Raw genomic sequence first — 23,355 nt, 5'->3', positions numbered from 1 at the left:
AGATCCAAGCCCGAGCTGCCCTAGTTTGGGCAACGTTTGGGGTAGACAGACTGTCTTGTCTATTTTTGCATGCCTTTGAAAACATTCAGTATGTGGAGCAACAGCTATGGGAGAGGTGCTTACGTGGATTGGATTCACTCACTAGTCTCCAGATTAATGTAGATTTCTACAACCCTTCAGGGCTAAACTACATCACATTCACAAATTAATGCGTAGTTGGCACGGGTAAGCACTTTGTGTTAAAAGGAGGCACAAGCGTAGAGAAGATGCTCTTCCTCTCTGTCCGTGGCTTATTCCCTCACAGCTTTTATTTCTTCTGCCTCCGAAGCTTAATAATGTAGCTGACTGTGTTCTTTATTTGTTCTCATTAACCAACTCTTAGGGGCCTTGGCTGTGTGATGTAAAGTCAAGAAATGGCAGAGAGTGGAACAAATCGGGAAAGAAGAAGCGAGGATGAAGTAATTCGAGGTGGTGGACCTCTCCAGGAGCCCGGCAGACCGGCTCTTGGACTCTCCCCAGTTGCTGGGACCAAGAGGCATCGAGGGATTGTGATCCAGCTGACTGGGACAGAGGGACAATGGGACAGTCTAGATGATAGTGAGCTCATCTTCTCCCTTGACCACGATGACGACTACCCCTCTATATCTCTCTCTAAGGAGAGGCAGCTTTCTGTTGAGGATGACAGAAAGTTGCAGTCCCAAGCTTTCCATGTCCCTCTTTCCCCCTCGTCCCCTGGCTCTCTGGGCAACTGCTCCACCACTGGCCCCAGCCTCCTCTTCCCGGGCTCCTCTTCACCCACCCACCGACCTCCCCCGAGCCTGGTCAAGTCTCTCTCCACAGAGCTGGAGCTCAAAGAAGGATCCACCTTCCGACCTAAACCCCTTCTCAGCCTCGTAAAGTCCATCTCTACGGAACTCTCCCGCTCAGAACCTGAGGTGTCGCAGTCAAAATCTGACTCTCGCCTCAACATCCACCTGTGGAAGCAGCTCACCCAAACAAAACCCCAAAGAACCGGGGACTCTCGCACTGCGCCCCCTTCTCCTTGCTCGCACTCGCCTGGAGAGGGTCTGAGAGGGGGCTTCTTCAAAATGGAGTTAGAGGACACCAAGAGGAAGCTCACGGAGGCCGTGCATGAGCCTCTGAGCAGCATGTTCAGTAAGATCATGAAAGAGGAGAGCGCAGGTAGCCCCAAACACCAGCGTAAGAGCCAGGGAGCTCAACAGGCCAGCTCCAGAGGTTTGAGGAGTGAAGGAAGCACGGACACAGTTTTCTCTGAGTCTCCTGTGAGTAGAACTAGAAAAACAGACGCTGATGTTTTGCCTGTGTTTGATTGGCCTCCTGTTAGACATGAAAGAAGCCATGGTAACCCCTGTCCCGTGCACCACAACAGGCAACATCACAAGGACGAGGCTCTGGAAATATGTACAGACGGTGACGTAATGCAAGTATACACCTTGGAGAATCACGGACATGCGAGGAGATCACCTACCCTCGCAGCACCCTCGGTTAGGACTTCTCCTCTTTCTCAACCCCCTCATCCTCTGCCACGCATGAGTTTATTCTGCGTGGCAGTGCTGTCTTACGGCTACTTCATCCTACCTCTCAGTCCATACTTCTCTGGCCTGGCTCTGGGATTAGCATTGGGCTTCTTGTTAGGACTGTTGCTCATTAGGATGGGTTCCCCCAGGTCACACTGCTCCGCTCCTCCACACAAACCAGCACAGACTCTTTTGGGAGAAGAGATCCTGACAGGCGGGACTGTCAGCACTGAGCCTGACACCCTCAAGGTAAATCAAATGAGTCCTTAAGGAGGAAAGTCATATTTTTGTCACCTTATTTTCAGCTACCTCAGTCTAGATCCAATACCAATACATTTCTCAACAAATCTACCATAAATAAGACCCGAGAAAGAGCACTTATTAAGGATCATTAGCTGCACTAAACCAAAACATGCAGAACTGATTTACATTTGCATCATTTTTAGTGCCCCAAGGCATGCCTGAGATGGACCTTCTCCAGAGTAGGGCTAAAACGGACACGACTCGCCTCTATGGAAGGCCAATTAGTTCAGATACACATGAATTCTAACAAATAGACAACACGTAGCCTTCCATACACCTCCACCTTGACGACCTCTCTTCTTCCCCTCAAAGAAAGCGTTTTTAAAAGTCTTTGTATTTAGCTCTCAGTACTTTTGTAGCTTCTAACTGAGTCTCATAGGTCTCTCTATGTTTCATGTTCATTTTCAGCTGTATCGCGTCAAATAAAATATTGTTTTTAAATAGCAATATAATAGGGGACTTTTATTGTGAAGAATTTATAGGAATTAAATGTGTTCTGTATATGTTTTGCAGCAGCTCTTTTATCGCTCACTGGCCAACTTCTAAATAGCAACAGCAGATGTTGTGACGTAAGAACAGGAATGTCCGTAGAAATATCTATTTTTGTATATATTATTATATAAATGTTATCATTGTGAATTTTATCAAAAAAAATTAAAATACTAAAATACAAAGACAACCAAATTTCAAAGAGCTAATATAGAGTCAAGCCCAGAAAAGCCACGCCACTGAAGACACACCTTCAGGCAAATAGCCCTGTTGTAATGGAAATGTCAATCCATGCCATGGGCTGATGGGCGGAGTCAAACCGAGCCACGCTGATCCATGCCATGCATACTGGCATCAAAGATCCCCTCACATCTGCTGTGTCAAAAAATTGCAATTGAACACACCGCAAAAGACTACAGCCAACAGTTGCATTCTGTGCCTGCGTGAGAGGAAATGACTCACCATACCAGCAGGCAGTGGAAGTCTGTAGTCATCATTTAAAAAAGAAAACCAGAAAAGCTGCAGGACGTATTCAAGATGCTAGTTAGCCAGTTAGCACATTATCAGTGAACCCAATGTTGAAAGAACAAAGGCTATTTACAACAACTATGAAAGGTTTCTGCTAAAGAGCTAAATGGTCATTAGGGAAAACTCATCTGCATAATATAACGTGACCTTTGAAGGGATAGTTACACTTTTGGGAATTACATTTATTCACTTTCATGCGAGAGTTAGGCACAAAGATTGATATCACTCTTATTCCTGTCCTTTCAGTATGAAGCTATAGTCCGTGTAACCTAGGCACAAATACTGGGAACAGGGGGTACAGATAAAAACTGTAAGTGAGTGATTTCTGTATGCACTTTGAAAAAAATGTTACAATAGCTAGAGTACTTGTAATTGGTATTCAGCTGTGCTAATTTGTTCTAAAAAGAACGGTGTAAAGTCAGTGAGTCATTTCAACACCTCTGCTGACTGTTTCCTTCACAGAGTATAGCGTCTAAAAGTGGCACGCAGCTACATATGATGACCAAAATGCAATTAAAACCTCCAAGGATAAAAACCCGCCTGAGCCTCACTGGTAATTACTATTCTCCTACTGGCTGAGCTTGACACAGGGCTAGTGAAGAGGACAGCTAGTACCCAGACACTGTCAGTTGCAGAGGCAATTAGTGGGGAATACAGACAGTAGGAAGCTGTAATTTGTCAGGGCCTGATGGCAGGTCGGGGGTGGAGAGTGGTGGTAATGGTCGAAAATAGGGGGTGGGGGTATTTATTGGCTCAGTGTTGGGATAATTCCCTTATTTGGTCATTAGCAGGTTGGATTTTAGTGTGATGGCTGTTGACATGTCAGTCAGAGCCGCAAGATTTGTGAGCCGTCTGGTAATCAGACAGTATTTGATTGTGGGCACAATTCTGAGACAAGAGCAGAAGCTGACACTACCATGAATAAAGAACAAATAAAATTTCAGTATGAATAATGTATTGGTTATGAGTCAACTGGAGCACTAAAAGGGAACATCAAGCTCCTAAAGGGGATTGTATGATAGCATTCACACCACATGCAGCTGACCTAATGATCACGTCAGAAATAGTGGCGATTGCTCTAAGACTGCAAGGGAAGCTAAGCTTCCCCTAAAGTGCCACCCCCCCCCCCCCAAAAAAGTGGTGAAATATGTCCTGCTGAGTGTACATTTCATTGACTAGATACGCGCTAGAAAGCCTTCATCTTTTGTTCAGAATCAGCTTCATATCATAGGTAACCGGCAAAACTTCCTTCTCATTCATCTCCACAGCTCCACAGCGCTTTACACAGTCGGACGCTCTGCTTCTACTGAGTTCAGTGGGGAAGCGTAAAGTGGGTTGTTCCACGGCAGAGAAACTAGACGCTCATTGCTCATTGGATAAATGCTGGGCTTTATCCCGCCCATCAGACACTCAGCATCTCGTGGGGTCTATGGTACAGTGGGCTGGCCCGGACGCTCAGCATCTGCATGATGATTAGATGAGCTGTCTGCGGCGGAATCCTTTTTTGATTGACAGCTAAATGAGCGAATCAGCAATCTTGAAAAAAAAAAAAGCAAGCGGAGCATTTTCGAAGTTTTTCATTCCATTGTTCTGAACTGATCCGGAGACTTTACTGATCCCCAGCGACATTGTCTTTGTTAAAAACGACTAGCGTTGTGTTTGGAGACACTGTTCTGTCACTCTGCCGTTTCTCTCCCAACCGAGCAGCAGCAGCTGCAGAGCTTCTCCTCCGTCACGATCACTCACACTCACAGGCGGTCACACTTCACAGTAGCCTGGCGCAGCAGCTCCAGCTGGGCCAAGGCCGTTTAAGCAGCCTAGCTCTGCTGACCATTGAGAGGACACTGGTCAAGTCCCTGGAAAAGACGCCTAGTTGGTATGACAAGGTCACAGATCATTTTCTTGAAAAGGAACGAAGGGTAGAATTTACATATAAATAAACAAACTAGCTAGTTTCCCCTCCTTGAAAGACCAGCAGCCCCCACTAGAATATATTTCAGATTGAGCAGTTTTCATTTCACAGGATTTTAAAACCAACACTTTAACACTTTATATATGAAGTTGTGTTTAAGCATATGAATTTACATTGATGTAGCCTAAAATAAATAGTTTGCTTGCTTTCTTAATGCCATGCACTGTGAGTAAGCATGTAGCTAGAGCAAGGAGATGGTAACCAGGCAACCAGCTAAGATTACCAGAAGTCAATGTGCCATTCCTAATGATAGTTCTAGCTCCTAACTTTGCACACAATTTATTCGATTAGCTTAGCCAAGCAAGAAGTAGAATTTGTTCGCCAATGACATTCATTGTAGTGTACAGGCTCTTTATCCTCTGTAATCTAAAGACTCTGATTGGTCTGTTTGTTGACAGCAGCATGAAGCCAGAAATCCTGGGAAGGCAGAATCCTGGACAAAGTGTCCCTTTAAACAAAAAATAGGTTTTTGTTGTATTTCATGCATACTCTCTACTTGGCAATAACTTTATTATGGATGACTGATCCTCTTACCTCTCAGTTCACAGACTTGCCTTCTGAACTGCATTTCATCCATAACTAGTTTGTCCATTTTAAAAATTATTTCGTTGAAATCCAGACAGGGAAAATGTACAATGTTTGATTGTTTGGACCAACAAAAAAAAAATATTTACTTTTTGCTATATAGTTCATTATGTGATTTTCAAGACTGGAACAGTACAGTTTAAACTGTAGGTACCTTTTTTATTGTATGTCTATATTACTGTTTTGATGTCTGTCTGTGTGTATTGCTGCTGTTACACTGCAATTGCCCATCTTGGGATCAATAAAGTATTTCTGTTCTATTCTATTCTATTTAAAATTCTTCTTTCTGCCTTTTCAGGGCTGGATGAATGAAATACACGACTACGACCCAGAAACCTACCATCCAGCTCTGACTCACTCCGTGTTTGCCGCCCTGGAGGGCTCCTGTCTCCGTCTGGACTCCCCTCATAATAACATCAGCCGTAGGGCCACCTATGATGAGAGAGTCCACGAGGCCGGTTTCGTAAAGTCACGCTTATATCAGCTCGCAAACAGCAAAGTATGATGACTAAGTGTTGTTATATATCTGAGGCTGTATCTTTTTTTTAATGGGATATACTGATTTATTTTGGTATTCTGATGATGTTCTGATACTGTATGTAGGCCAGAAGTGAACTTTATGTAGCATTCACTAGCCAATTAACTAATTCATACGATTTCGACAATTTAATGCATGGATTGTTGGAGTAACATTGACATTGCTTGAAATTACTAGTAATGTCTGATACAAAAAAAATTGAAACTTCTAGTTTTGGTTCACCTCTTTAGATTTAATTTCATTCATCGGACATTTGATTGATGTCATTGCCCATTTATCAGCTGTATTTTGCTTTGGCACAACAAACAACTCCCACTGTTTCCCAAAGGTATTCCTTCTGCCATCTGTGTTGGCTCGGAAGAGGACGTGGAACCCAAAGTATCCCATCTGCATCCAACTGGCTGGGGGTGCGAACTCCCAGGAGGATGAGGGAGGAAGGTCGGCGGAGAGTCGGGGTGAGGAGCCAGGAGCCGATCCGGAGAATCCACAACAAAGTTCCTCCAAACACGCCCATGAACGTCCCACCACTCTCTACCTATTCGGCCGCACAGGAAGAGAAAAGGAAGAGTGGTTTCGTCACTTCCTGCTTGCGTCCATGGATACAGAGAGGGAAAAGGAGGGGAACGGACAGAAGCCTGGCAGATGTGCGTCCAGATCGGGTATGAGAAACGTTTAATGCATTAGAGAAAAAAGGGTTTCCAGATAAGACATCTATACAAATGCTATGTATGTGTGGATTATGGATTACATGCTCCAATTCTTTGCATTTTCAAAGCCAATCCCTTTCAGAGGGAACACATAGATCTCACAGTTGTATGTTGACATGAGAGGGCAAAGGCATCTGAAAAAACAACTGAGTGGGAATATATAATACTCACTCCCAATCTGTCACACATCCTTTTTTATATTGCCTCACTCTTATCAAATACATTAGTGTTTCCGCACTAATTCCATCATTACATTAACATGCTACTCACCACTCTGCAGATCTTCTCTTCAGAAATAATGTTTTCATCCAAAACAACACTTCCTAAGGTTTTTTCCATATTAAAAGCCTACCTATAACAGGAAGGATGTAAGACTTTTAAAGGTCTCATAGTCTCTCATTTTCAGGTTTATACTATATTTTCCATTTCATCTCATGCTGTCTGAATATAGCTGTATTCACCCTCTGCCTGAAATGCTCCATTTTAGCGCCTGTCTCTTTAAGCCCCCCTCCCGATAAAGCACCGTCATTGCAGCTGTGAAATGACTGTTAAGGCACTTTTGCAGCACTTTCTACCTATATATAGTATAGATGTGACAGCATAACCGTACAGAAGTCCTGACGGCTTGTTTAAAGTCACAGTTTCTGAATACAGGCTGTGTGCATTTCTCTGTAAATTTAGAGTTTTGATACTTTCACAGTATTTATATAGCACTGCCACCTGCTTATTAATAAAAAAAAGACGTGGAAATCTCACTTCTTACAACCTTTAAAGGGAAAAGGAAAGCTTCAAGCATCGTAACTCAACATCTGTCGATGAAAAGGGCAGAGTGGAACACCTGCGTGACTCCTGCTGCTGTAGATAGAATTACTTACTTCTTTCTGTGAGTGGCCATGATAACCAAAATGGGTTGATTTCCAAATGTTGCCTGTATTCTTCCAGGTGACTCTGCATCAGCACAGAGTGTTACTGCACACGGTAATGTCCCAAGCAGCAGAGGCTCCAGCAGAGCGGGCAGCAGTGAAGACGACGCCCCCTTCACACCTCCTGTCCCCTGTATCCCTGGGGCTCCTGTCAGTCAGGCCTCCAGTAGCACCAGGGGCCTTTCCCTGCTAGACTACCCTGGATACATGGCTCGTCTGCTGGCCGCGGAGGAATTCACCCCCCTCTCCAGCCCCAGAGCCAGCAGCACAGAGATGAGCCCCACCATCAAAGAAAATGTAAGTCACGCTTGCAGATACAATTAAGTGAAGCAAAAAGTGAGCCTTTAGGAACATATTGCATGTATAGAGAGACACATGACATTGTGGCATTTCCAGCATTACCTCTACATTGTACAAAACCTAAATTTTTCTTGTCCTTGCTCAGCTCTCACTCTTCTTGTCTTTTTTTTTTTACAGTGTACCTGTGATCTAGCAGAGCACCTTGGGACAAGCCCGACTGCGTGGGCCAACGCTTTAATTGGTCGAATCTTCTGGGACTTCCTGCGGGAGAAGCACTGGGCCGACTGGGTCTCCTGCAAGATCCAGAAGAAGCTGAGCAAAATCAGAGTGAGAGCAGTTTTATTGACTGTTACTGTAAATTCAAAGTCACAGAAAAGGCTGACTATAAGTGTGATGCATTTGATGTCATTTTAAAACTATGATATGGTGTATTGGTTACAGCTGCCTTACTTTATGAATGAGCTGACTCTGACCGAGTTAGATATGGGCTGCTCTATGCCTCAAATCACCACTACCTCCAGACCAGAGGTCAACCACAGAGGTTAGTACACACTGGAGATCATGGTAAAAAAAAACAACATACACATGCCCAAGATGTGATTACAGCTGAGTGTAGAGCATTAGATCAGACGCTGTTATCCTGTTGTAATCTTACGGAGCAAGAGAGCCGTTACACATCGGCCTCTGAAATTGGGAGCATACTGGTGTATGTGTTGTGTGTTGTGTGTGTTTTAAAATCAGGCAATCTGGCAGACAACACTTCTCATGCTGAGGGGAAAGTGTCAGTATGCTTCAACGTGTGCGACCTTATGATTTTCTGTTTCCCTCTTTGCTGTTACACAATCACCCCTCAACAAATTATCCTGGTCCTAAAGGGGATTAATAATCCTTTGTAATTTGTTATAAATTTAATTTCAAGGCTTGATAATCACTCTAAAGCTGTTTAATCCGCCCACTAAGCAGTGTGTCTGTGAGTTTGTTTGTCCAGATTGTGTCCAGATTGGGGTGTGTGTGTGTGTGTGTGTGTGTGTGTGTGTGTGTGTGTGTGTGTGTGTGTGTGTGTGTGTGTGTGTGTGTGTGTGTGTGTGTGTGTGTGTGTGTGTGTGTGTGTGTGTGTGTGTGTGTGTGTGTGAGAGAGAGAGTTTTGCATTGACTTTGGTGGTGTGGTGTTGACCTCTTCCCGCTGACCCCCCTGTGCAGGCCTGTGGGTGGAGCTGCAGCTGGTCTACACTGGTGCCCTGCAGATGACCCTGCAGACAAAGTTCAACCTGTCCAAACTGGGTAAAGAGGGCGGTCAGGATGCAGACTGTATGACTGAACCCAGTAGCCCACGGTCAGTACTACAAACACACACACACACACACACACACACACACACACACACACACACACACACACACACACACACACACACACACACACACACACACACACACACAAACTGTGCACTTTTATGTGCTTTCGGGAATAGACTTAATACATATTTGTAGCATGTTACATGTTTCCCAACTCTTCTAAACCTCATTTTGCTTCCTGAATGTGGTGTTGTCCTGTGCGTTAGTGGTAGCAGCTGCTGCAAGTGTTACTGACTGATAGGGGTGAGTGCTATGGATAATGTAAACTGAAAATTCAATTTAGAATTAGCTTATGGACAAAATAACCGCACGTGTAAAATTTTTGTCCCCTAAAAATATGACCTATATGTCAGTATTTCTATCATCTTCTGGTGTATTGCATCCAAGCGGAAACCTCTGGGGCTGAAAAATGAGGCCAACAAGTAAGTGCCAAAAAAACTGCACTTCCTCGAATGTCCACTTGGGGTCAAAGAGTCAAAAAACAAGTCAAGCCCGATAGACCCCCATGTCAAAATGCCCAACTTTACATCAGAAATAAACACGTTTACAGCCTGGTACAAAAAATGGTCTCTACAGCTTATGTCCCCCTTTAAGCATAATTAAGGGCATGCCAAGTGAGTGACAAGTGGTTGCTTCCAGGTGCATGTTTCAGCAACCAAGCTTCATTCGGACCGTCTCAACTCCATCCAACTCCAGACCTTGCCTCTTTGCCAATATTTACCATCCCAGCCATGTAAGCAACGCTGGTATTATATTCACATCCGGAGTCTGTGTGTGTGTCATCATGCCACTTTGCACCCCTAGCCCAAGAACCGTGCAAAATGCAGTTGTGAAACTTTACAGGTTCGTAGTTTACATCTACCAAGATGGCGACGGCCAGGGCCACCCACACTGAGCTCTTCAGAAACCTAGAAACCCAGAACCATATCCGTGTTTTATACAGTTTATGATCATGCTGTCCAGGCCAAGTAGCAGGAGTGATAGCCCACTTGACAGAAAACCCTGTATTTTCATTCTTATCATAGCACAAACGCACACCTACACACATCTCGTTTCATCCCCTCATAGTCTCTGATCTTCAGAGCAGAGCTCCACATTACATTGATTAGCGTAGACCTGCCTGTCATAGACCTGCAACGATGGGGATTACAGTACATGCAAAGCTTTACATTAACTGCCTTCGGTGCAGCTGAAGCTTTACGCGGAGATAGCAAATATTAATCTTTTCAAGCCGCTGAGACGCCTTTTCAGAAATTGCTAGATTTGTTCTCATACACACATCTGTCAATCTGCATAGTTAAGTTCACATTTTTATGCCAACAACTATTGAAATGCAGAGGTACTGATGCTTCCAGGAATATCATAATTTTCTCATCCATCTACCCGTTCCTAACTTGTCTACCCGTACATCCTCCCAGCTGCAGGCCCATCATCAGCGTGTTGGCGGACAGTGATGAGGAGTCCTCCAGCGCTGGTTCATCTGATGAGGAAGAGCTGCTTCTCTCTGAGCCTCAGGGTCCAGTGGGGGAGAAGGCTGCCACACCAGCTACTGATGGGTAAATGCCTATATACAGTATATAGTAGTGTAATATCAAACATAAATACTGCCCATGTGTGTCTTAATGTGAAGGCTCCTTTTTCTACAGCCAAAAATAAACTGCACTGACATCACACTCCAGATGGCTGTCGCTTTCCATTTCAGACTCTCGTTTCTCCTCTACTTTTGACTTTCGCTCCCTCTCCTCTCCTCTTCTCTCCTTTTCTCTAATCCTCTCTTACAGGACAGGGGGCGGAAAGACTGGAAGGAAGATTTTGAGATTTGTGGACAAAATCGCTAAATCCAAGTATTTCCAGAAGGCGACGGAGAACGAGTTTATCAAGAAGAAGTTTGAGGAGATGTCTAACACGCCCCTGCTGCTCACTGTGGAGGTTCAGGAGCTTTCAGGGACTCTGGTCGTCAACATCCCACCGCCCCCTACGGACAGGATATGGTAAATACTGAGGCATTATTTCTTTCTGTTCATTATTTGGAAGTTAGTCAGTAACATTTTTCCTTTAAAAACGCTTTTTTCACTGACTTTGCAATTTGGTTTAAACACCTTAGTGTAGTGTAGCTGGCAGTTTGCACAATATCCTCTTGTTTCTCTCATGTTTCAGAAGATAGTGTCTCAATTGTAAATACATAGATGTAATGTGGAGGCAAATTTATCCAAATGCAATATTAGAATTTCAGATTAAAGTTGCTGCCCCCCTGACCCGACCCCGGATAAGCGGTTGAAAATGAGATGAGATGAGAGATGAATTTCAGATTTGTTGTCATTTTCTGCTTCTTTTTGTATTTTTTTGCTGCTTTGTTGTCATTTTTTGCCTCTTTGTAGTCATTTCTGACTCTTTTTAGTCATTTTCTGCCCCTTGTAGTCATTTTCTGTGTCTTTGTAGTCCTTCTCTGTCTCTTGTAGTCGTTTTCTGCTTCTTTGTTGACATTTTCTGCTTCTTTGTTGTCATTTTTTGCCTCTTTGTAGTCATTTTCTGCTTCTTTGTTGTCGTTTTCTGCCTCTTTGTTGTCATTTTTGCCTCTTTGTACTCATTTTCTGCCTCTTTGTAGTCATTTTTGCCTCTTTGTTGTCATTTTTGCCTCTTTGTACTCATTTTCTGCCTCTTTGTAGTCATTTTTGCCTCTTTGTTGTCATTTTCTGCCTCTTTGTAGTCATTTTTTGCCTCTTTGTTGTCATTTTCTGCCTCTTTGTAGTCATTTTTTGCCTCTTTGTAGTCATTTTCTGCCACTTTGTAGTCATTTTTGCCTCTGTGTTGTCATTTTCTGCCTCTTTGTAGTCATTTTTGCCTCTTTGTAGTCATTTTCTGCCACTTTGTAGTCATTTTCTGCTTCTTTGTTGTCGTTTTTTGCCTCTTTGTAGTCATTTTCTGCCTCTTTTTAGTCATTTCTGACTCTTTTTAGTCATTTTCTGCCCCTTGTAGTCATTTTCTGTGTCTTTGTAGTCCTTCTCTGTCTCTTGTAGTCGTTTTCTGCTTCTTTGTTGACATTTTCTGCTTCTTTGTTGTCATTTTTTGCCTCTTTGTAGTCATTTTCTGCTTCTTTGTTGTCGTTTTCTGCCACTTTGTAGTCATTTTTTGCCTCTTTGTAGTCATTTTCTGCCTCTTTGTTGTCATTTTTGCCTCTTTGTACTCATTTTCTGCCTCTTTGTAGTCAATTTTGCCTCTTTGTTGTCATTTTCTGCCTCTTTGTAGTTATTTTTTGCCTCTTTGTTGTCATTTTCTGCCTCTTTGTAGTCATTTTTTGCCTCTTTGTAGTCATTTTCTGCCACTTTGTAGTCATTTTTGCCTCTGTGTTGTCATTTTCTGCCTCTTTGTAGTCATTTTTGCCTCTTTGTAGTCATTTTCTGCCACTTTGTAGTCATTTTCTGCTTCTTTGTTGTCGTTTTCTGCCTCTTTGTAGTCATTTTTTGCCTCTTTGTAGTCATTTCCTGCCTCTTTGTAGTCGTTTTCTGCCTCTTTGTAGTCACCTCTGCCTCTCCGTAGTCATTTTTTGCCTCTTTGTAGTCATTTTCTGCCTCTTTGTTGTCATTTTTGCCTCTTTGTAGTCATTTTCTGCCTCTTTGTAGTCATTTTTGCCTCTTTGTTGTCATTTTCTGCCTCTTTGTAGTCATTTTTTGCCTCTTTGTTGTCATTTTCTGCCTCTTTGTAGTCATTTTTTGCCTCTTTGTACTCATTTTCTGCCACTTTGTAGTCATTTTTGCCTCTTTGTTGTCATTTTCTGCCTCTTTGTAGTCATTTTTGCCTCTTTGTAGTCATTTTCTGCCACTTTGTAGTCATTTTCTGCTTCTTTGTTGTCGTTTTCTGCCTCTTTGTAGTCATTTTTTGCCTCTTTGTAGTCATTTCCTGCCTCTTTGTAGTCATTTTCTGCCTCTTTGTAGTCACCTCTGCCTCTCCGTAGTCATTTTTTGCCTCTTTGTAGTCATTTTCTGCCTCTTTGTTGTCATATTGTACATACTGTACTTTTGGTTTTATTCTGGACTATCTGCATCTATTTGCAGCTGTTTTACATCTTTTGGTAGTGGTTTCAGTCCCTCTGTTGTTTTTTTTGAGCCTCTCTGTAGTCATTTTATGTTTTTGTATTCATTTTGAATCTCCTCATGGACGGCTGTTTGTGTGTGACTCACTTTTCGCACCTCATCTGCTGCAAATCTAAGTTTAGCACTAAGCCTGTTTAAAACACTGAGACAACGTGACACTGAACTGTGGCTGAAAACAGCAATCTGATAAAGATGTGGTAGATTTGATTCTGGGCTGATCTCCTCTGTAGGTACAGCTTCTGTGTGCCCCCCAAACTGGATCTCCACGTTCGTCCTAAACTAGGGGAGAGGGAGGTCACTTTTTGTCATGTGACTGAGTGGATTGAAAAGAAACTGCAGGATGAGTTCCAGGTAAAAATAAATAAAAAATAAATCAGCACCTATTATGTACAATGCTGTCATTTCCTCAGCTTCCTTCACAATTATTTTTTCCTTCTCCAGAAAGTGTTTGTACTGCCGAACATGGATGACATCTACTTACCCCTGATGCACTCATCGGTTGGCAGCCCCCAGTCCTCCCAGAACCTGTCCTCTCAGAGCCAGCGGTCCCAAAGCTCATCGACAGAGTCCATAGAGAGGATCCCAACTGAGATCTCTGGGGCAGAGTCCGAATAGTGCCTCATGTTGACGATCAAAGGAGAGCTGACCCTGCCATGTTCATCACGTTGTATACACAGTGTGAAAGGATAAAGTAGATAAGAAAGGAGAACATAAAGTTACATTTGCCTCGAAAGACTCAGTAGCTCTGGAGCAGACTTAGAACCCTCGTGCTGATGCCTGAACCAGGAGTTTCTGAAAGTCTGATGTGTTTGTAACAGATTACTGTGAGTGCAGCAACTTGAATACCTTTTGCAAATGTTTACATGTGAATGATCCCTATGAGATTACATATATATGTATTTACTGCTTTGATGTTTACAGCTCAATGTCACTTTGGATACAAGATGTTGGAAGTTATTAAATAGAAAAGCAACGGCCAGTTTTATTCTTTAACACATACCCCTGTGAATCTTACGTCTCCCTTTGAATGCTTTAATTAAAAAAACAGCAAAGAGGATATGTTTGTGAACCTTTTAGGAGACCTTGTTGAAGCTCCTGCATATACTTGAATTAATTCACGTGCAAAACTTCACCCTCCAACTCCAAAAATCAATTAAACATAACAATACTGTAAATTAAAAATATAACATTGAATATTCATTTGTTGCTAATGACTTGCCATTCACACTGTCCACCCTTTGTCCTCATATGAATATAAAACCTGCAAAAACATGTGAATCAACCACTGGACTGATGCTGGCTCCTTTGTTAGTAATCAATATTTAAATTGTAGCTCTGTAAAAAGCATAAGAACAAAGGGCACATAGAGCCTGTTGAACCAGTTGATATGGAAACGTCCTAATATGTGAATAATGAGGCCGCTGGGAAGTTTCAGGGCTCACCTTCTCAAATGTCCTCTCACTCCGCATATCTCCATTACAATAAAAGACCCAAGAAGACCAAGGTAACATATCACTGTAGGTTTCGAGTGTTGGGTTAGGCTAAACTCTGATACACCTGAACGGCAGCCAGGCACTCTTTCTCCAAGTGAGCGAAACCAACTTCCCACCAACGACTGCCACTCTAACGACAATCGTTGGCACTTGGCGCCCAAAGGGTTCCAGTGACATCATCGGCCTTGTGAGAGGTTAAATACCTGGATCTCCACACCAGATAGATGGACCAGTCCCAGCAGGGTCAAATGCCTACGTGAGCTTAAATTATTAAAGTAAAGGGGAGGATTAGTGTTCATGTTCTTAAATCAAGTCTTAATTTTGGATTCTAGGGGACCAAAGCTAGTCAATAATCATGATATTGCAAATGCAGTAATACAGGATAATGGTAAACCATAGTAATTTCTTTTAGTTTTTACTTTTGACAACCTTCAAACAAGTAACTCAGTGACACAGAAGTCAAAACGGAAAGCAAAGATTGAAATTAAGAGTGAGACAAAATGACGACAGAACATGCTGGGGGAACAGCTTGTACAAAAGTCCTGATGCGTAAAATGTAATCACATGGAAAGGTGTGATGCTGTGTGTTCGCATGTCCCTCTGTGGAGATATTGGCGGTATGGTTTGTTAGACAGGCCAAAGGTCTATGTATAAAACTCTTTATTTAGCTTCCTGATATATCGTATTGTACAAATATACTTAAGTCTATACATTCCTCACTGCAATCACTAGATTTCTTTGGTGTAGGTCTAATTGCGTTTGGGTGTGGGGTCTTTAGGGCGGTTTGAAAATAGAGTGAAGGAAGCAATAATAGTTGGTAAAGCCGCCACAGGACAATTGTTGGAGCTCCCTGACAAAAGCCTCAAGTCAGAAGGAAAATCGTCATCGGCTGGGTGCTCTTATATCAGGGTTGGAGAACAATGTGTTACATAATCAAAAGCTTGAGCAAAAAGGCCTTCCACTGCCTCGCAGACACACTTCAGATGACTAGTGCGCTAAATATCTGGAGCTGTCACGCAAGACACAGCCTGAAGGGAATTCAGGGGGAGGTATCGCCTCAAACAATAGGAACTTTATTGTTTTTGCTTGATATTGCCCCAATGTGTGTCAAATAGCATGCATCTAGTCGGCACTATCCAAAAAGAAAACAAAAAAAAGAGCAAGACCATCCAGTCGAAGAGAGCTCAAACATGCATCATTACAATTGAAACATGTTCCAACAAGTGGAGAATAAAACTCCACAGAGAAGAAGACTCCACCTCCGCCCTGGCCAAAGAAGCAATTTTTTTAGGAGTCACATTAAAAAGAAACATGACAGTGACCACGACAGAGAAACAAACAAAGACTCAACCATCTCAAAGCACTCAGTGGACACAAACACAGTGCACCTAAAATCATCCTTATATGTGCAGCACCAGCCTGGACCAAAGCCTCTCAACAACGGTTCTACAGTCTACAAATCATCCAAAACAAGTCAATAAAAATGCATTTAGACTCCCACAACACATGCGGACCCATTATATCCTCAGGATGTCCGAACTCAAAACCATCCAAGAGAGAAGCCTCGACCTCAAAGAGAAATACAGACAGAGACCAGGACACCCCTCTCCCATAGCCTCTGAAACAAACCACAGTAACTATCAAGATCCCCTAACCAACAGTAACTCATGATTACATCTGACTCCATTCGATTTACACTCCACACACCCAATCATAATTATCATTATTCAGTCACATGTTTACTTTGTAATCTTGATTCACACCAAATGCACCCTGACCGCCAGCAACTATGCAATTTGTCCTTGCCCAGTTGACTTGTTTCAGCTCCTATATATAGGATTTGGTTGCTCATGAATAAGTAGTTTTAATAAAGGAAATGGAGTCCAAACGTATGAGTTAGTGATATTATATGATACTTCTTCGCATAAGTTTCATTTGGTTAAAGACTTGGTTAAAACCTAAGATATGACGGTTGCAGTCCAGCCGAATAGAATGACATGGGGAAAAAAAAGAAAGGAAAAAAATATTTATAATTCTTTTTACGAATTAAAATTAGAATGCAATACCAAAACTGTGCCATAATCGATGTTGGAATTAGTCTAACTAATAGTAGGTCTTACCTGTTGATGAAAGTATATGGGCATGGAAAGACATGCACACAAGACATGAAAGAATACAACTTTAATGAGTATTTCAAAAGGGCATCTCAAAAAGAGTCTCTTATCCCCAGTAAAATCACCTTTGGGGAAAAGAATGCAGTTCATGCTGTGATCCTTTCGCTTATGTAACCTGGGCGCCTGTACATATACGTATAGAGCCTGTTGATCCTGTTCATGACAGTGCTTTTATATACTGTATGTCAGTTCAAAGAGCCACACCTGGCTAACTTTTTGCTGTATGCATCCCACCACCTTGCCCTCAGGTGTTCGTCACTTTGACTCTACCTCCAGTACAGTATGTGCATGTTATATATACCAATGCAGACTCTGTGATCTGGCACAGCAGCGGCAAGTCCGCTGGAGACTGAAGGTCAATAAAGCATCTTGAGAGCTAAGCCATAAACAAATGCACAATGGAGTGTGAAAAGCGCTTTGTTATCAGTGCCCACATTATCGGAGCCGTCTACAGGGAAACACCAAAACTCAAGGTGAGTTAAGACCTCAGACATTTTGATTGTTAATTGTTACATAATATATTTGTTGTGTTTGTAAGAAAGTGCCTGGTCTCTACTCATTTATTTTTCCTGTTCACAGATGTTCATCATATCTGTGTTATATGAGACTCAAGTGATCATCTACAGGTCCTTTGAAGATTTTACAAAATTTCATGTATGTCCAACGCCCTCACCACTGACACATACACAAACACTCATGGATATCATAATGTTAAGGAAAGAAAAATGTTGTTTTTCCAAACAGAGGCAGCTGAAAAAGAGGTTCCCTCTCATGAATGCTTTTAGGAAAAATGACAGAGTGATCCCCAAATTTACAGGTAAGATTTGAGAGGTGACACCATCCCCAAAATGGGCATTTTGCTAAAACTGTGGGCTCCACTTGCGCACCTGCCACCTCTCCATCCCCTAGTAGCAGAGACACTGCAGTCTGCCTGACCCATTGATCATTTATCTGACTGAAGTTTTTGCCTTTTGTCTTTTGTTCTGGAAGTCAGGATGAGGTCAACAAATGAAGTTGAGAAGAACATTAACGCAGTTAGTGGTTTGTAGTCCATTAATGGTGCCGGGGCAACACACCTCCTGCAATGCAATTGTGATGTACATTTTGTCATTGTTTTGTTGTGTGTGTGTGTGTGTGTGTGTGTGTGTGTGTGTGTGTGTGTGTGTGTGTGTGTGTGTCTATTTTTCAGTTGTTACATTATTACATCACCTATGTGGTGATTAAAAGTGCTGCCTAAAGTTGTCTGTGTACCCACCCAATGGTGGTATGTTAAAGTTATTCCAGTACAAATTGAGCTTTGCCTGCACTAAGTTGCACACAAATGTGACTTGAGACTTGACTTGGACTCGAGATTTGAGACTCGGGCACTATCCTTTTTTTTATGTGCTTTTTGGAGCATTAACGTCAGAAGCAGAAAGTCATTCTCTCCCACAGAGATGCACGAGCGGCCACACTCCACACATGACACGGAGAGCACTTCACCTGCTTCTGCTGCAGTTTCATTACCGTTCTCAGTCCACAAAGCACATGTAGACTTGGCACCCTGGGCAACTGCAGAAAAGGCAAGATTTCAGCCCCTCTATAGGAGTTTGCCTCCAGAAACAGTGCTATGGGTAGAGGTGAGGCCAAATACATCCGGTTGTTACGGATCCACCCCCCTCCAGAAAGGTGACTTACGTCCCTAAAGCCAGTTCGCGATGTCTGAGGTCGGCACGCTCAGGTGTCAGCCCTGCTTCTCAACTAATCTAGTATTAATCCTGAGAGGATTCCTTTCCTCTCTTCAGGGCAGGCCAGGAGGTGCAGCCTCCAGCAGAAAGGAATGAAGCAATCAGTACAGCGCATGAAGTTCCTGGAGAGTTACTGCGACAAACTGTTGAAGTGCGACCAAACTGTGACTCGGACCTCAGAGGTCACACAGTTCTTCATGCCTAAAGACCATGACCTGCAGACAGACTTCACCAAGAACAGGTAGGTGTGTTGGCTCAAATGATGTTAGAGGTTGACGGAAGTTCTTGATTATTAAATGACTGACTTCTCTCTCAAACAGCATCATGATCCTGATGTCTGATGATCTGCCCGATGGCTCAGGTGGAGGAGGGGGTGATGTGACTCACCAGCGTGCAAGCAGCATCACTCACCCGTTTGTCACCCAGACTTACCGCTGCGTGGCAGCTTACGAGACAAAGGACACCAAGAATCGTCCGTTTAAGGTAGCTTTGGACGAGAAACTGGACGTGCTGATCAAAGACCCCGTAGGTCAGTGCTTTAGCATTCATGCAGTTCTTTTACTGACAATCAGCAAAAATCTTGAGTTACCCTCACATAAGTTTCTGTTATGCTGTATGTTTATTGTTTTCTGTAAGTCTGTTTAATTCCCTCTCCAGGTTGGTGGCTGGTGGAGAACGAGGCTAAGAATTTGGCTTGGTTTCCTGCTCCCTACCTGGAGTTATGGGATGGAGAGGATGATGATGATGCTGCATTCCAGCATGCAGGTGTGTGTTTGTAGTCACAGTTGAATTTTACTGCGCAGGAATGCATCTCATTTAACAAGCTTTTGTTCTGCATACCTGACCTTAATATGAATTGTGAACTGTGCCAATCAATGCGTGACAGGCGCACTTCATATTGATTTATAAATACAATATTTAGGTGTAAAGCAGTTTCTGAGCTTGTTGTCTTTTTTATGATCTGTAGGGGCCCTGTACTGTGCTGTGAGGAGTTTCTCGTCTAAGAAGGATGATGAGCTGTCTGTGTCCATTGGCTCTGTGGTGGAGGTGCTGAGGAAGTCTGACAACGGCTGGTGGCTTATCAGGTATCCTAATTCTATTTGTCTGCACTGCAAACAATAAAGAATAGGAGCAGATTCAAAGACTGGGGTGAGGCGTTTATGATTGCTTCTCCATTGCCTTTATTAATGTCTATCTCGAGGGTTAAAAAGATGGATTGAAATCAAATATTTTTCAGTGCAACATGACAAATAAATGTCAATTAACTTCCCAAACTTAATCACTGATGTTACCATAGTTTAGAATTGCTGAACTAAGTTGACTTAAAGTCCATTTCCTTTGTAATCCTCCCTTCAGATTCAATGGCAAGGCAGGTTACTTCCCCTCCATGAACCTGCAACCATACAACAACCCGCGGGCAGGACTTTTCAGTCTGCAGAGAAAGCTGCACAGCTCCACTCTGAACCTGGCAACCAGCAGCAAACCTCAGGCTTCTCCTCCCTCCGGCATCAATGAAGAAAACACCCAACAACGGGACTCAGCGGGTCTGTCCAGAGGAGAGGCCAGTTTGCCCAGCTGTCTCCACAAGGCCCAATCTCTGGATGTCCTCTCTGAAACCTGGTCTCAGAGCCAGACGGAGAGAGACCTCTCAACATCAGATGGCCGTGTACGCAGCTCGAGCAACACAAGCACTGACATCTGTGTCTACAGCAGTGAATCATGCTGCACAGACAGTCCTGCAGCCTCACCCCAGCCTTGTGTCAGCAACAGCGGGATCAGCAGCCCCGATCTCAGCCTCTCCGACTGCGGTAGCTACAACACTAGCTCTGGATATGTCAGCTCCGAAGGCAGAGAGACAGCCTCCGTTGCTCCACGGGTGCCAGCCAGACCCAAAACTGAGGAGATCCTGACCCGCTGCAGCACTATGACCCGCAAGGCAGCACTGGCCGCCAAGACCAGGCTTTAGATTTCAACCACAGTCACCAGGGAATCACCAGCCCTTGATTTTTTTAAAGGTTCTATAAGTTAGAACATTAAAAAACAAAACAATTTGCTATGTGAAGATATTATACAGTAATTTGTGTATGGTCGTTCAATACACTGTACTGTTTATTTCAGTTTTCTCTGAAATACCAGGGGGCATACAAACAAAATAATCTGTGAAAAAGCAAGAAGTAGTGAACATCATCATACCGACGGATAATTCATTTGTACAGTTATATAGGCTAGACTTCTTTTTGACATTATTCTAACCTCCAAAACAAAATACTTGACCAAGCACCACTGGGTGACGTGAGTCTTTGCGTTGGGGCACTACGGCGAACATAAACCTCAGTTACTAACTCACACTCACAACTCATTGTGTGCATTGGCTCATTAAACTGTGATCATACAGTGGTGGTGTGTGTGTTTGTGTGTGTGTGTGTGTGTGTGTGCATATCTCGAGAACTGACCATTTGATCTACTTCACTCTTGGCAGGTGTATCGCTGGTGGCACTATAACAACAAACTACACATTTTGGCCTGTAACTTTTGAACCATAAGTCTCAGAAATAAAAATCCTTTATTCCTGATTACTGTGTATTTAATCCATGCACATTAAGATTGATTTTCTGCCACTTTGGATTTTTTCCAAATCTGTTGTTTCTCCTCCTGCAAACTTTGAGCTATCATCACCAAATTTGGTACAGAAGTGGACCAAGCCAGAAAATGTTGCTTTATTGACTTTATTCTACACTCTCCTGAACATTTGTAAGTATTGCAACCACATTTGATGGAAATCGGTAGATAAGATGCCTGCATGACTCCCCATGATATATTTGATGCCGTTTGGCCAATAGATGGAGCTGTAGCAGCATCATCTAACTATGAAGGAAGGCATCTGTATGTATGAATGCCTGTCCTTCACATGTCTCAAGAACCATTCATCCGATCAACGGTGTAAACAGTGCTTTTGGGGGCCAAGCAATTGGTCTGCATCAAACAGACAGGCATTCTGAACGGTCTTCAAGGTACAATGGACCTGCTCTGAATGGATGGAACCCAAAAAGGCACTTGACGAATCTCTCAAAGTGCTATTCTGATAAATTTCAAAATGATGTCTCAAGGTAAGCACAAACTAAAGCAATTAACATTCAAAACGAAAGCCTGCAAATAATATAATTTAATCAGAATACACAAGACTATTGAAAAATACACAAAACACATGGAAATAAGCCCAAATAAAACCTTTAAATTTAGTTAAATAAGTAGGGTTTTAAAAAGAAATTTAAAAACCGATACAGAGCTACAGAAAATAAAATTCCATTCCATACATTATGCAGGACACTACAAGTGAACTAATAGTTATCACCACAGAACGTCCCAAGTAGATTACTACTTTCTGAGATTTATTTTAGACTAGTCTGAAAGAAGACATGTTAAGGAAGCAAAATTGGCCAAAATCTCAAAATCGACCAGTGCATGAAAAAACAATGTTTTTACCTGCTTCGTCATGGCCTTAACCTTTTGAACGTGCACTGATCATACACCGTGTAGGGTCTACAAGCAAACATTAGAGGGCAGCAGTGAGCAGGGACTTCTACAGCCCTGCTGTACTGTACCTGCCAACAGCATAAGAAGACAAATTCCTTTATTCATCCAGCAATAGGGAAATTCAATTTTCACTCTTTTTTCATTTCGAATTTCATTCACAACTATGACTATGAAGTATTGTCATATTCATTCTGTCCAGAAAGAATGGACTTACTTTCACGGTAAGTGACAGGAAAAATGTGCTCTTTCTGCGGAAAAAAAATGTTGCCTGCTAAGATAATACAGAGTTTCAGCAGTCTACGTAAAAAATTGTCGGCATCTCCTACGGTAAAAGTCTTTGTAGAACCAAATTTCCACTTGCACTATCCCTCAAGGCTCAGCAAGGAAACACTCAATGGAAGCAAAAAACAGGGACTTTGGTGAGAGCTGAGGTGGGAGCAGTGTGTTCATTAGGTCAGTAGTTGGAGCTGTTACCAACTTAAACTTAGTATCTGTTTGATTACATACAAACAGCAACATATTCAACATATCCTCACTCTAATCACTGGATGAAGTTGCACCTAATTTCCTGTCAACATGTTCCACTGTGAATAAAGTTTAAGCGTACCTCTGACAATGGTAATGTTGGAAGATATTAAGGGGATTTTTCTAACTTAGATTGCTGAAGTTTCAAATATTTATTTAGTTAAACAAGGACTGTAGATGTAACACCATCTTCATAGACCTGTACAGGAGGAACAATCACAGGGACAAATAACCTGTTAAATGCACATAGTGGCATGTCAGTATTGTTTTAAGATAGAGTTGAAAAAATGTAATCTGTCCTTTATTAAAGATATACTCCGTGCATCTTGTTAATAATCTAGTATCTATCAAAGAGTGAGTTAAAACAGTGGTGATTCATCACATGACCCATTAATGAAAGCACTTGTTGTCTTTTTTGCCAAGTATTCCAATCTGTGTGTCTGTGGAGACATTTCCTCTCTATACGCAAATGGGCCACCATGTTAGTGACGCTGCTGACAGCCATTGGTCTGCTGGTGGAGCTCGTCACTGCCGGCTATGCTGCGTTCACTTGTAAACGGAAATCAGGAACTT

The 23,355-nt window shown here is 42.7% G+C and overlaps 1 protein-coding gene across 1 annotated transcript; it reads left to right on the top strand.

Annotated features, from left to right (window-relative positions):
* Positions 1 to 413: 413 nt before the first annotated feature.
* On the top strand, positions 414 to 13,944 carry tex2l (testis expressed 2, like; the record flags this gene model as incomplete). The annotated part of the gene is made up of 11 exons (XM_083932357.1): positions 414 to 1,787; positions 5,714 to 5,914; positions 6,282 to 6,612; positions 7,603 to 7,880; positions 8,061 to 8,210; positions 8,325 to 8,424; positions 9,084 to 9,216; positions 10,657 to 10,794; positions 11,020 to 11,229; positions 13,560 to 13,680; positions 13,771 to 13,944. The coding sequence occupies 11 exons, from the start codon at positions 414 to 416 to the stop codon at positions 13,942 to 13,944; spliced, it is 3,210 nt and encodes a 1,069-aa protein (XP_083788483.1).
* Positions 13,945 to 23,355: the final 9,411 nt, after the last annotated feature.

Source organism: Echiichthys vipera, assembly GCF_963691815.1.
Source record: "Echiichthys vipera genome assembly, chromosome: 18".
NCBI classification, from domain to species: domain Eukaryota; kingdom Metazoa; phylum Chordata; class Actinopteri; order Perciformes; family Trachinidae; genus Echiichthys; species Echiichthys vipera.
This window is presented reverse-complemented; position numbering and strand designations above follow the sequence as displayed.